Source organism: Trichoplusia ni, chromosome 11 (genome assembly GCF_003590095.1).
Source record: "Trichoplusia ni isolate ovarian cell line Hi5 chromosome 11, tn1, whole genome shotgun sequence".
NCBI classification, from domain to species: domain Eukaryota; kingdom Metazoa; phylum Arthropoda; class Insecta; order Lepidoptera; family Noctuidae; genus Trichoplusia; species Trichoplusia ni.
In genome coordinates, this window is record NC_039488.1 from 5,906,968 (window position 1) to 5,919,333 (window position 12,366).

The window sequence follows — 12,366 nt, forward strand, 5'->3', positions numbered from 1 at the left end:
CTCTTCAGCTTTATATATTAGTATAGATAGGGGAGAGGGGGCATAATGAGGACGTTAAGGAAAATACAAAATAACACCTTTTTTATTACTATAATAAACCCCTTCGTGCCCCTGGGTAGGGGCACTATGGAGTACGCATTTATTTTGCGTAACAGTACAAGCAGATGTGCATTTCTTCTATATTGTCTTCGTCTACTACACTTACCAGACTATAAGCGTGTTCGTAGTCACTGAAAAGTGCATAAAATTACGTTGAAATTCGTAATTTGTTTCAAATATGTAACGCGAGCAATTTAGTCCCGGTCACTGTCAGACACACACATACACACTACACATGTAGCGGCCAAGAGAATGGTTGACTAACCAAGAGGTTGACTGGAATATATCATTCCAGCCTAGGATGATTTCTTCCATAAGAATGAAAGTGAAATATCTTCAGCTCCCAGTATAACCGGATTCAGCTAAGTACCAGTGTTTTACAAGGAGCGACTACCTGTCTGACCTCCTTAACCCAGTTAACCGTTAGTTAGACTGGTCTAAGGGGTATCGTGTTGTCCAGGTAACTGGGTTGAGGAGGACAGATAGGCAGTCGCTCCTTGTAAAACACTGGTACTTAGCTGAATCCGGTTAGACTGGAAGCCGACCACAACATAGTTGGTAAAAGGCTAGGATGATGATAATCATACATAGTATGTGTTTCCCTCAGAGCGGGCACCACGTTCCTGGTGGAAGGTGTCCCGGTGGAGGTGGTCTCCGCGGGAGGGGACGCCGCTCTCAGCTCGGCGCAGGCCGCCGCCAGGCTCCACTCCATCATCAGGACTGACGTGCCCGGCGGAGAGGTTTGATCAAGCACTGTTTCTATATCTCAGCTCATTATGCAAGCTTTACTTAGTTTGATGTTAGATGCCGTTGCGTGAAAAAAACTAATAATAATTGAACACCCCCAAATCGCTATAGGTTAAAGTTATATTTTTCTGATTGAATCTGATAGTTTTGCCTCTTGCCTAAATATTCATGACTAGACATAAACTAGTCGTGTCAAATACCTGTTACAGATATCATTGAAACTAGTCGTCCAGAAGTAAATAGCACTTACAGTGGGTGGCCAAATTATTATACTCATGAGCTTTTTTCGAGGATAATTCATTTTTCTCAAAGTTTTTTCTGTAAATTCTAGAAGCATTTAACCTTTTCTTCGAATAGTTTTTGATTTCTTATGTATTCTTCTACATTTTTAAGTTGGCAACACTGCTTCAAACATTTTTTTTTTTTAAGTGACAGCTGTTTTTAAGACGGCCATCTTGTAGCCCATTTCTTTTCGGTGTCTCGCTAAGATAACACGTGGCAAAATAAAAGGAGTTTTACTGCATTTTGCAATCAAAGCTGTTGATTTAAGGTGAGTGTGTTTTGCCAAAATTATTACTATTCGTTTTTTTAGTATATATTTTCTTATTTCGTTGTTGTTTTTTAATTTTGGATTTCATAACCTAACATGTTGCTAATTTTAGCCATGGGAAAGATTTCGGACATTTCTCCTAAGAAACGATCGGAAATAAAAACACTTTTAAGTCACACCAGCCATTCTCAACGGAAAATAGCGGAATTGGCAGGTGTTTCGCAGTCTACAGTCCGCAATATAAAAAGATTGACCGACGAAAACAAATCGTTATCGCCAAGACGTATCGGTAAATGCGGAAGAAAACGTCTAACAACTCTTCGAACTGAAAGAGAAATCCGGCGAATAGCCGTCGGGAATCGCAGAAAGCCGCGGAAAGTCATAAAAGTCTTGTTGGATGATGCTGACGTAAAATTATCAGACCGAACGTTACGACGCCGGCTGAAAGAAATGAATTTCAGTTGCCGTCGACCTCTGAAAAAGCCAAAGTTAACCAAAGCGACGCGTGCTAAACGGCTAGAATTTGCTAAAATGCATAAACATTGGAGTGTAGAAGACTGGGAGAAGGTAAACATGCGTTACAAAATATATTTTGTAAAATAAAAATAAAATTGTTCATTTCAAAATGATACTGTTGGTATTTCAGGTCTGTTTTTCCGACGAATCGTCTATCCAGATTCTCCAGGATAATTCACAGTTTGTTCGACGCAGGCCTCATGAAAAATTTGATGAAAATTGCGTTGTAGAAAGGGTAAAACACCCCCCGTCTGTAATGATATGGGGCGTGATAAGCTCGAAAGGGAACGGTCGGCTGCATTTGGTCGAAGGTACTATGCGCCAAGACCAATATTTACGAGTTTTACAGACTCGTCTGATACCACAAATGGCAGAGTGGTATCCTGATGGTGACTGCATCTTCATGCAAGACTGACGGCGCCTTGACATAAAGCTAAAAACGTCATGAAATTTTTGAAAGAGAACAATATAACACTTTTGGATTGGCCTGGCAATTCGCCAGACCTTAACCCTATAGAAAATATCTGGGCAGCATTAAAAAAGAAATTTGCAAAGAAAAAATAATAACAAACAAAAGAGCATTAAATGAAAAAATTATAAAAGCATGGCACAACACACCTGCGCTACAAGAAATTTCAAGAAAGTGCATTGCGAGCATGCCGCAACGTATTCGAAGTGTAATAGCTCAAAAAGGAGGATTTACAAAATATTGAATTTATCTTTTTGGAGCCTTCCCTTTCATAAATAAAATATTATTTTCGAACCATTTTTGTTTCATTTTACTATTAATAAGTTACATTAATTATTAACATTGTAATTAAAACGTTACCATAGGTTTCATAGTAAAGTAAGTGGTAAAGAACTCACGAAAGATAGATTTTTATAAATGAGTATAATAATTTGGCCACCCACAGTAATTCCTTTTTCTTGGATATCACAAATGAAATTTAGCTTTTAGTTGAACGGAAGGGTTCAAGTGTCAGATTTCTATGGACTGACTGAAATCCACCCTTGTTCCTTCTTTTGCCGCGGGAACCCTTTCGGACAATCGCTCCGGTAGGCATCAGCCCTAACAAGCTCGATTTATACCTATCGTGAAACTAGTCGTACTTTCCCCAATAACTTTTGTTTCTCTCTTCCCCAGGAAGTGGAACAGGTCGTCCTGATAGGCAATCGTGAGTGGATGTCACGTAACGGCGTGCCAGTTCCGCGGCGCGTGCAGGAGGCCCTGCAGCAGGACGAGGAGCTCGGCAGGACCGCCGTGCTGGCCGCTATCAATGGTAGGACGTTGTAGGATATGAGCAGGACACTGGTAGGACGTAGAAGGACATTGTCGGATAGGAGCAGAACACTGTTAGGACATTAGGATGAGAGCAATACACGAGAAGTCACAGTAGGATGCGAGCAAAACACTAGCAATACATTGTATTTTCGGAGCGGGACACTGGCAGTACGTTCGCAGGAGATAATCAGGACAGTGGCAGGAGACGATTAAGCACAGAAGCAAATCTTTAAAAATGAAACGAACACTGATAACAGTCTGTATACTCCATAACTAATCAACCTATTTAGAAACTAGTCAATCTATTCCGAAACTAGCCGAATCATTCCAAAACTATTCTAAATATAGAATAGTATGATTAGTTTAGTGAGTAGTTTAGGACCTTTATAGTAACTATCGTGAGACTAATTATCCCCCCGTCAGCTCATGATTAAGGACTCCGGTTGGGTCCGAAACTGTTCGGGCACCCCCGATAAATACGCGTGAGTAAACCGTTGCAACATTCAATAATAGTTTAATACTGTATACACTAAACTCCAAACCCCCAAAAATCCTTCATCCGACCCATTACTAATCCTATATCATCTCCACCAGATCAGCTAGTCTGCACCATAGGAGTGGCAGACGAGGTGAAGCCGGAAGCCCACCTCGCGGTCTACTGCCTCAAGAAGATGGGCCTGCAAGTGTGTCTGCTGACGGGAGACAACAGGAAGACGGCCGTGGCTATTGCTAGACAGGTAATTAAGTACCCACATACATACAAATTCATATTAATTATTACCAGCCTATATACGTCCCACTGCTGGGCACAAGCCTCTTCCCAGGAAAGAGCAGGGGTGGCCTTGCGGTTATATGAATAGATTTGTATTCACGTAGCAGGTTCGATCCCAACGCAGGCAAAGTACCAATGTGACTTGTGTACTTTCTTAATTAAATTTTTAAACAATTGGTGTGAAGCGCCACGATTTACAGGTTAGACTCCCGTCTGAGGTAGATGTATATTCATATTCAATTAACTTCCTAATAATGTGATTCTTTCAAGGTAAAATTAATTTCAATTTATTAAACGAAACATTCAATTCACGCAGGTCGGCATCAACAAAGTATACGCCGAAGTGTTACCCTCACACAAAGTGGCAAAAATCCAGAAGTTGCAAGAACAAGGGCAGAAGGTGGCCATGGTAGGGGACGGTGTCAACGACTCACCGGCGTTGGCGCAGGCGGACGTCGGCATCGCCATCGCCAGCGGGACCGATGTAGCTGTGGAAGCTGCTGATCTCGTGCTAATGAGGGTGAGTAGCTGGGTCGATGCTGTGTCAAGCTGGGTTTGTGATGTGGAAGGCTGGGTGTGAGATGTGGAGAGCTGTGTGGATGCTGTGTCGAGCTGTGAGTGTCAGGTGGAGAGCTGTGTGTGTGATGTGTCCAGCCCGGTGTGAGATGTGGTGAGCTGATTGGATGCTGCGGAGAGCTGGGTGTGTGATGTGTCTAGCTGGATGGATGCTGTGTCGAGCTGTGTGGATGATGTGTAGCACTGATTCAGCTGTATGCAGCTATGTAGCGCTGACTTGGACTAAATGCAACTGTGCAGCGCTGACTAGTGCTGAATGGAGCTATGTAGGGCTTACTTGGTCTGAATGCAGCTATGTAGCACTGACTTCAGCTGAATGCAGCTATGTAGCGCTGACTTCAGCTGTATGCAGGTATGTAGCGCTGACTTGGGCTAAATGCAACTGTGCAGCGCTGACTAAGGCTGAATGGAGCTATGTAGGACTGACTTGGGCTGAATACAGCATTAATTTACCCTGTTTATACTTGAAGTTTTCTATATCTAAATGCATCGTTTGATCTCCTCTTATCCCTTATTACCGTCCCCCTCACAGAACGACCTCCTGGACGTCGTGGCCTGTCTCGAGCTGTCCCGGACGACGGTGCGGCGCGTCCGGCTCAACTTCCTGTTCGCGTCCGTGTACAACCTGCTCGGGATACCGCTCGCCAGCGGGGCCTTCGCTATGTTTGGGCTGCAGTTACAGGTTAGAGAATATGCGTAGCAATCTTATTAGTCCATTAAAAGATACAATACTATGAATAGTTTTTTTAATTACGATCTAACTGTTTACCAAGATGGCGGATTTGACCCAAGGCTGACAACCCCACAAAAATTCTTATGGGTATTCTATATTGATATATCAAGATACAGATACCCATAAGAATTTTTATAATAATTATATATATTATAATAAGGGTCCGTAGAAATAGGTACGGGAATGGGAAGACCTATGTTCAGCAGTGGGAGGACCAAGGCTGTAGATGACTATGTAATGATGATAATGATGATGATTTTTGAAATTTGCAATAATCGCATAATGTTAATGTTTAGCCGTGGATGGCGTCGGCTGCGATGGCGATGTCTTCCGTCTCAGTCGTCTGCTCAAGTTTGTTGCTCAAAACGTAAGTATTCTATTAAATTGTAATTAATGCACGTCTAACCGAGTCGTTGTAGTCGCCACGCCAAAAGTAGTGAGTGTGACGTGTCGCGGGTTCGATCTTCGCGTTGGACAACCGCATGCTCGTGGTTGTCTTTGTGCATGTGACTTGAATGTTTGTCAAACTCCCGCGGAACAAGGATTATATTACTCAATGTTGGGGTTGTTTTTCAATGAGGCTTTTGTTATTATTTGATTTTTTAACGTTCCGTGCCCAAAGAGTTCAGACATACTCGGATCAGACATATACGAGTATTTGATGGGCAAACATTTCCTAACATTTCCCAATTAAAGTTACCTTTTAAATAATAATTGTGTGTTGTGACCTGTGCTGTAGGTTTCGTATTATTTATATTTACAGCTTCAAGAAGCCATCGATCGAGCAGCTGCGTTCAGCTGAGTACCTGCAGTCGGTGCACCTGCAGGACCTGGACTCGGTGTCGGTGCATCGCGGCCTGGACGAGCGTCTGGAGCCGGGCGAGCGGGCCGCCTCGCCGCTTGCCAAGTTAGTATGCTAGGGTGATAGGGTACTAGGATAGGGTTTGAGACGAAAGTGTAGGGTTTGAGTCAAACTTTTTGGGGTTTGAGTCGAATTTTTCGGGTTTATTCCAAACCTATTGGGTTTGATTCAAAATACTCAGTTTTGAGTCAAACTTTAGTTTTTCGTTTTATTGGGGATTGATATAAAATCTTTGGATATGGAATAAAAATTCCGAGTTTGGTTCAATTTTTTCGGAATTTATTTAACTTTTCCGGACTTAATTCAAACTTTTCGACTTCATTGATTGAAACTGAATGATGTTCAAAAGCGATCCTTTTTAGTAAGCTCATAAAAAACGATGTTTTCATAATCTATTTTTCAATATGTCAACAGTTATTGTTTTTTCAAAATTTTCTTTTTCATTGCATCACATTAATGATAAAGTTGTAAGTAATATATAAAATAAGCTTCAATAGAAGGCTTTGCTTTATAATAATTAATACTAACTATTTATAAACTAATTGGCTTTTTTAATTCTAATTAAATTAATCATATTGACAAAGACGTATGGCATATTAGATAACACCAGCCTGTAACTGTCCCACTGCAGGCCTCTCATACAGAGAACGAGCATTAGCATCTTAGAATACAACTTATACGCTTATTTTTAAGACTTACTATTATTATTTTGTTTTAAATTTAACCTACTTAATCCATATATTTAAGTACTTAAAAAATTATTAAATGATGTAACGGTTTACTCACGCGTATTTATCGGGGTAGCCCGACTAGTTTCGGACCCAAGCGGAGTCCTTAATCATGAGCAGACGCGGCGGGATCGCGAGTCGAACTCGGTCAGTGCGTCAGTCGGGCTACCCCGATAAATACGCGTGAGTAAACCGTTACATCATTTAATAATGAATCAGTCTCACGATAGTTATTATACTTAAAAAATAATAAACAATCTTGATTTGTTATTCCCACGTTTTAATACACTCAATTTTCTGAGTCACTTCCCGATAAGCTAGCAGGCTGAAATTTTCAGGGTAGCTTCAAACCCGATGACAATGCAATTTACAACTACAAAAACGACTGAAATCATTTTTATACAATTTGAATTAGGTGTCATTTAAAAACGTGGGATTATAGATTTTATAACCTATTTATTTACAAACACAGAAAATTTGGCAAACTTTATTGTTTTTTAGGCGCGTTTTTAAACAAAAAAAACACACCAAGATTATTTACCTTTATTAAGTACTTAACTTAATGGATAAAGCTATCTCATTTTAAGTCTACTTTCATATAAATACCTACACTTAACTTACTGACTACTTATTAAATAGTTACCTAATAATTTTTTGGAGTTTCTCGCCGGTTCTTCTCCATAAGAATGACATTTTGTAACCGTGCACCTAGAGTCATTACTGTAACATTTTAAATTTGCTTTGAAAACTGCTTAAAAACAATATTTTGACTTTAAAAAAAAAACTATTGTGGATTGTGATCTATCTTCTAGAATCTTCTAGAACATTCTTTTTATAACTCTTTTCTTCATTACCGTCGACTTAAAAAAAGAAACAAATATTTAAACTAATAAAAAAAGAACTCTATTGTGTATTGTGATCTTACTTCTAGAACCTTCTTTTTCTAACTCTTCTATTCTTTTCATTAGCAAAAACCGTGACTCATGGAAATCTACACTCTTGAAAGTGGAAGTCTGAAGTATGTAGTACTTTGTTTACACGTTTGTTTGTCTGTCTGTCTGTCTCCTTGTATGTTTTGTGTTGGTTTAAGACTATTCTATACTGTATGTTTAAACATAACTATGGTCTCGTATACAGACCTATGTTTTGAGTGATATATATGGGAATATTGTCACAGTTTTTTTATGTGTGCTATTTTCCAAAATCTGTCTTGTTTTTTTGAGTTTTTGTGTGAATCGGTTGAATGTGGTTTCACTGTTTTTTCTCCTCTCTGTCACTCTTTGCACGTTTCTTGTATCAACTAACTTCCAAAACTCAATAATTTTGTGCTGGAGGAGCTCGCGGCTAAGCTATAACCGCATAAGTGAATCGATCACAGGTTAAGCTGCGCTTGACGCGGTTGGTCCGTAGATGGGTGACCATCTTTGTCATAACGAGTTCCTCCGTGTTTCGGAAGGCACGTTCAATTGTGGGTCCCGGCTGTTATTCCTACATTTTTAACAGTCGTTACAGGTAGTCAGAAGCTTGAAAAAGACAACCAGTCTAACTAAGGGGTATCGTGTTGCCCAGGTAACTGGGTTGAGGAGTCAGATAGGCAGTCGCTCCTTGTAAAACAATGATACTTAGCTGAAACCGGTTAGACTGGTAGCCATCCCCAACATAGTTGGGAAAAGGCTAGGCCGATGATGAAAATGACTCAATAATTTAGTGCGTTCTATAGTACATGAAGGTCTTAAAAATATAAAAATACAGAACCATTATGGACCCTGTCGGGCACAGCAATATCTTAGGAGAGAAGAAGCAGTAATAGCCTTATATTTCATCTTTTACTTTTAATATTTCTTCTTGACGTAGCCACCAGCTATGTTGGTATCAGCTCCCAGTCTCACCGACAGCTGAGCCCCGTATGCTACAGAGCGACTGTCTATCTGACAACACAACACATGTCACTGAGTAGCACAAAATAATAATCCATCTGACTGTTTCTAATTACACTGCATTCATATTACACATATTTCATAACAAAATCATCTTAAACTGTACATACATAAGTCCTATTTTTTTTTGGGTTTCTATTTCTATTTGGTTTTTGGGTATTTTTTCTAAGTGCACGCTTATTTTCTGATCTTTAATTTCTATATTTTTAAGTTAGACGTTTTCTTAATTATGTATTTTTTAATTAATAACATACTTGATATAACCTGCATTTAGATTTAAATTGCAATATTCCTTTCCTTTCTAATTTTTTGGACCTTAGCTGGCATGCAGTAACACTGTTACGTTATCACCATGCAATCACCAGCTAATATATGAATTACGAATCGTTTTGTCAGATCTCCCTAATACAGTAAGCCTTAGATTTTATATTAAAATAAAATTCAAAAATTATTAACGAAAACAATAATATACAGTATCAATCATATCACCACTCCTATTTAAGAAAAACAGTCCATACAGCCCACAAATATAGCAACTTGTATAAAAATATTAAGAATACATTTCCTCCCCAGATTATTCCACCGCAGTAAGCCAGCAGATGGTTGTCTTCTACAAGAGGAAGACGACCTGATGACAGTCTCCTTCATCCCGAAGAGGCGCCAGGAACCGAGCATCAACGGTTGACGGTAACCATGGCAACCGGCAACACACGGTAAACAAACACATGACCATATGACGTTGGTAGTTGATCGGGTGTAGACATTGTAAACATTGTTTACAGATGATCAAATTTTTGAAGATTTTGTAAATATTTGTTTTATGTTAGTGTAAATTTTAATTAAATTTGTAAATATTATTAATGTTTTAAGGTCTCATAATCTACTTTTAATATGAAGTACTCGATTTGACGTAAAGTTCATCAAATAATATTCCACAATTTTCACACAACGCCATCTAGTCTCAAACTAAGCAAAGCTTGTGTTATGAGTACTAGAATCTTACCATTTTTTTCTACAAAGAGTGTACATCGACTTTCCTAACTATAATTTCAATACTAGACACAGCTAATAAAACAGATATTTACAAATCGAGATCTAAGTGTATATCAACTGTCATTTGCTTATGGAACCTGTCTAAGACAGTTTTTTAGTTCGAGCGCTCATTTAAGTCTAGACAGTCTTAAGACAGAGTTGTCGCGAATTAGACAGTTTATAAATTGATTTGTTTCAAGTATGTCTTGATATATTTTTTAAAGCTATTGAGTAATTAACTGAAAAATAATGATTAGTCCATAATAAATACTGGTAAATAATTCAACTTTACAAAGATAAATATTAGAGATGATGTATTGAAATGGGGGCTAGTAATGTCATGTGTTGCTTAAAAGAGCACTGATAAGTGATGTCACACGAGATTTCATGCTTAACTTATTTTTTTCTTAACGCAATAAAAAAAATACGTAACCGATATTCTTTAAAAATCTATCTTACACACTAATTAAATTTTTCAGTCAAATACCTAATTGTCTCATATCCACCAGTAGGCAGTCATAAGCTGAATGGATAGATCGAAATTGTCTTAAAACTGTCTCGTCTTAAACAAGCGTTGTTAGTGGTATTCCGATGGAGTTGCGAGTGAAGTGTTTCAGTGGGATAAGACTGATGTGATCGTGTAAATATACGAATAGTTTGACGTAAAAACAGCTGGTTATGTGATATGATTAGTATTTTTTTTAAGTGAGGGCAAACATGAAAGAGTTTTTGTTTTGAGATTTCTTCAAGTTCAAATGGTTGAGATAATGTTGAAATTAAATATAAAGGCAGGAGAAATTGTTGATTGACATGTAGGCTAAATGTCTTGAAATCCGTCTAGCTATGTCTAGAGATAGTTTTATTTTTTGGGAATGTTTTTTTTTTCAATTTCTCCTAATGTATTTCATGACTGTTTTTTCAGCGTTTTTCGACGCTGTTTTGTACTGTCACTTCAAAGTGTAAAGTAGTAAAATAGGCATTTAAGAGCGTCTTAAAGTTAAGTTGTGTAATAATGACGACTCGATGTTGCAACTTGGACTGTATTATAAAATTATGATTTTAAACTGTCATAATACATTTTAGTTACATTAGCTATTAAATAACTTTAACTTAAGTTATTGTAGTTTTAATTAAAGGAAATACTTTTTTAATTATCTTTTAGTAATTTTACGTTCTCTAGATACACACAGTGAGTTTGGAGTGATAACCACTCAGTTTAATTCTGGAAATTGTAATGTGACTTGGCTAAGGTACTACATGTACACACTCATTTAAACAATAATATTAAATTTCTTTATTCTTGCTCAATCTATATCTATACTAATATATAAAGCTGAAGAGTTTGTTTGTTTGTTTGAACGCGGTAATCTCAGGAACTACTGGTCCAAATTGAAAAAATCTTTTTGTGTTGAATAGACCATTCATCGAGGAAGGCTTTAGGCTATAAACCAACACGCTGCGACTAATAGGAGAGAAGATACAATGGAAAATGTGAAAAAAAAAACAGGGCAGATATAAATCATAACTTATATCTTCTACCCACGGGGACGAATTCGCGAGCAACAGCTAGTTTTTAATAAAAATACTAATCATATTCACAAAACCAATTTCTTTCTTACGTCAACACCTAGCCTTTAGAAGCTAACATCTAATATACCGCTTTTGTATTTAAAACATTAAATCGTACAAAATTATGTATGGAATTTGTATTAGGTCATTCAAACTTCATTTTCGTTTACGTGTAACTCTCGTTTCGTGTATTAAGAGCCTTATACTGATCAAATTTATAGAAATGATCATCATAAATGTCAGTTTAAAATGTTTTACAAATATTTGATCGAATGTAAACAGCATTTTATAGATTATTTATAATTTGATATATTTTAAAAAACTCAAAGCGATCGATGTGGCTATTTGTTAGCCATGTTTTATAAATAATGATTTTTTTCTTTACAGTCGGTCAAATTCGTTTACATGTAAACAATTTGGATTTTAATCGTGAAAAACCTTTTGTAAATACTAAAAACTATCCGGTGCTATTAATTCAACCGGTTTTAGCCAAGCTGAAGCAAGTGATATGTAAAAACTATAATTGTCTTCTTAAATTATGCCATTATTTTAAAGGCATTTCAATTAAATTGTCTTCTTCAAATACTAAATTTCTTCCGTTATTTTGTAATTTTACCTTTTTTCCATTTATTTATCACATTTATCCAATAGCAATAATTTAAATCTATAGTTATAAACAATAGTTACCAATATGTACAAAAGTATTTAACTTTGATAATAACTTTCGTGAGAATTGTCTATACTTAAGTGATACAACGGTTTACTCACGCGTATTTATCGAGATTGCCCGACTAGTTTACCACCCGACCCTCTCGCCAAGTCACCGCAAGAACTCCGGTTATAACAAAACCAGTCATACGATCGCAATTAATACGCGTGAATAAACCGTAGAAGAGTTATACTTTTAGATATATCATTTATATTAATTTAAAATTTACTTTTTCTACTACACTGTATCTACTT

General features: G+C 37.5%; 1 protein-coding gene across 6 annotated transcripts in view; it reads left to right on the forward strand.

The window, feature by feature from the left end:
* Positions 1 to 10,719, forward strand: part of LOC113499062 (copper-transporting ATPase 1) — a 69,619-nt gene extending 58,900 nt beyond the window's left edge. For 5 of the 6 annotated variants that reach the window (XM_026879396.1, XM_026879398.1, XM_026879399.1 and 2 more), the window contains 8 exons: positions 707 to 839; positions 3,057 to 3,192; positions 3,789 to 3,931; positions 4,283 to 4,486; positions 5,075 to 5,224; positions 5,572 to 5,642; positions 6,039 to 6,182; positions 9,376 to 10,719. In XM_026879396.1, the coding sequence (XP_026735197.1) occupies positions 707 to 839; positions 3,057 to 3,192; positions 3,789 to 3,931; positions 4,283 to 4,486; positions 5,075 to 5,224; positions 5,572 to 5,642; positions 6,039 to 6,182; positions 9,376 to 9,487 (1,093 nt within the window). In that variant the 3' untranslated portion in view covers positions 9,488 to 10,719. Of the gene's footprint in view, positions 1 to 706; positions 840 to 3,056; positions 3,193 to 3,788; positions 3,932 to 4,282; positions 4,487 to 5,074; positions 5,225 to 5,571; positions 5,643 to 6,038; positions 6,183 to 7,833; positions 7,884 to 9,375 lie in introns of all 6 variants that reach the window. The other variant, XM_026879400.1, reaches the window with a different exon arrangement.
* The last annotated feature ends 1,647 nt before the right edge of the window (positions 10,720 to 12,366 follow it).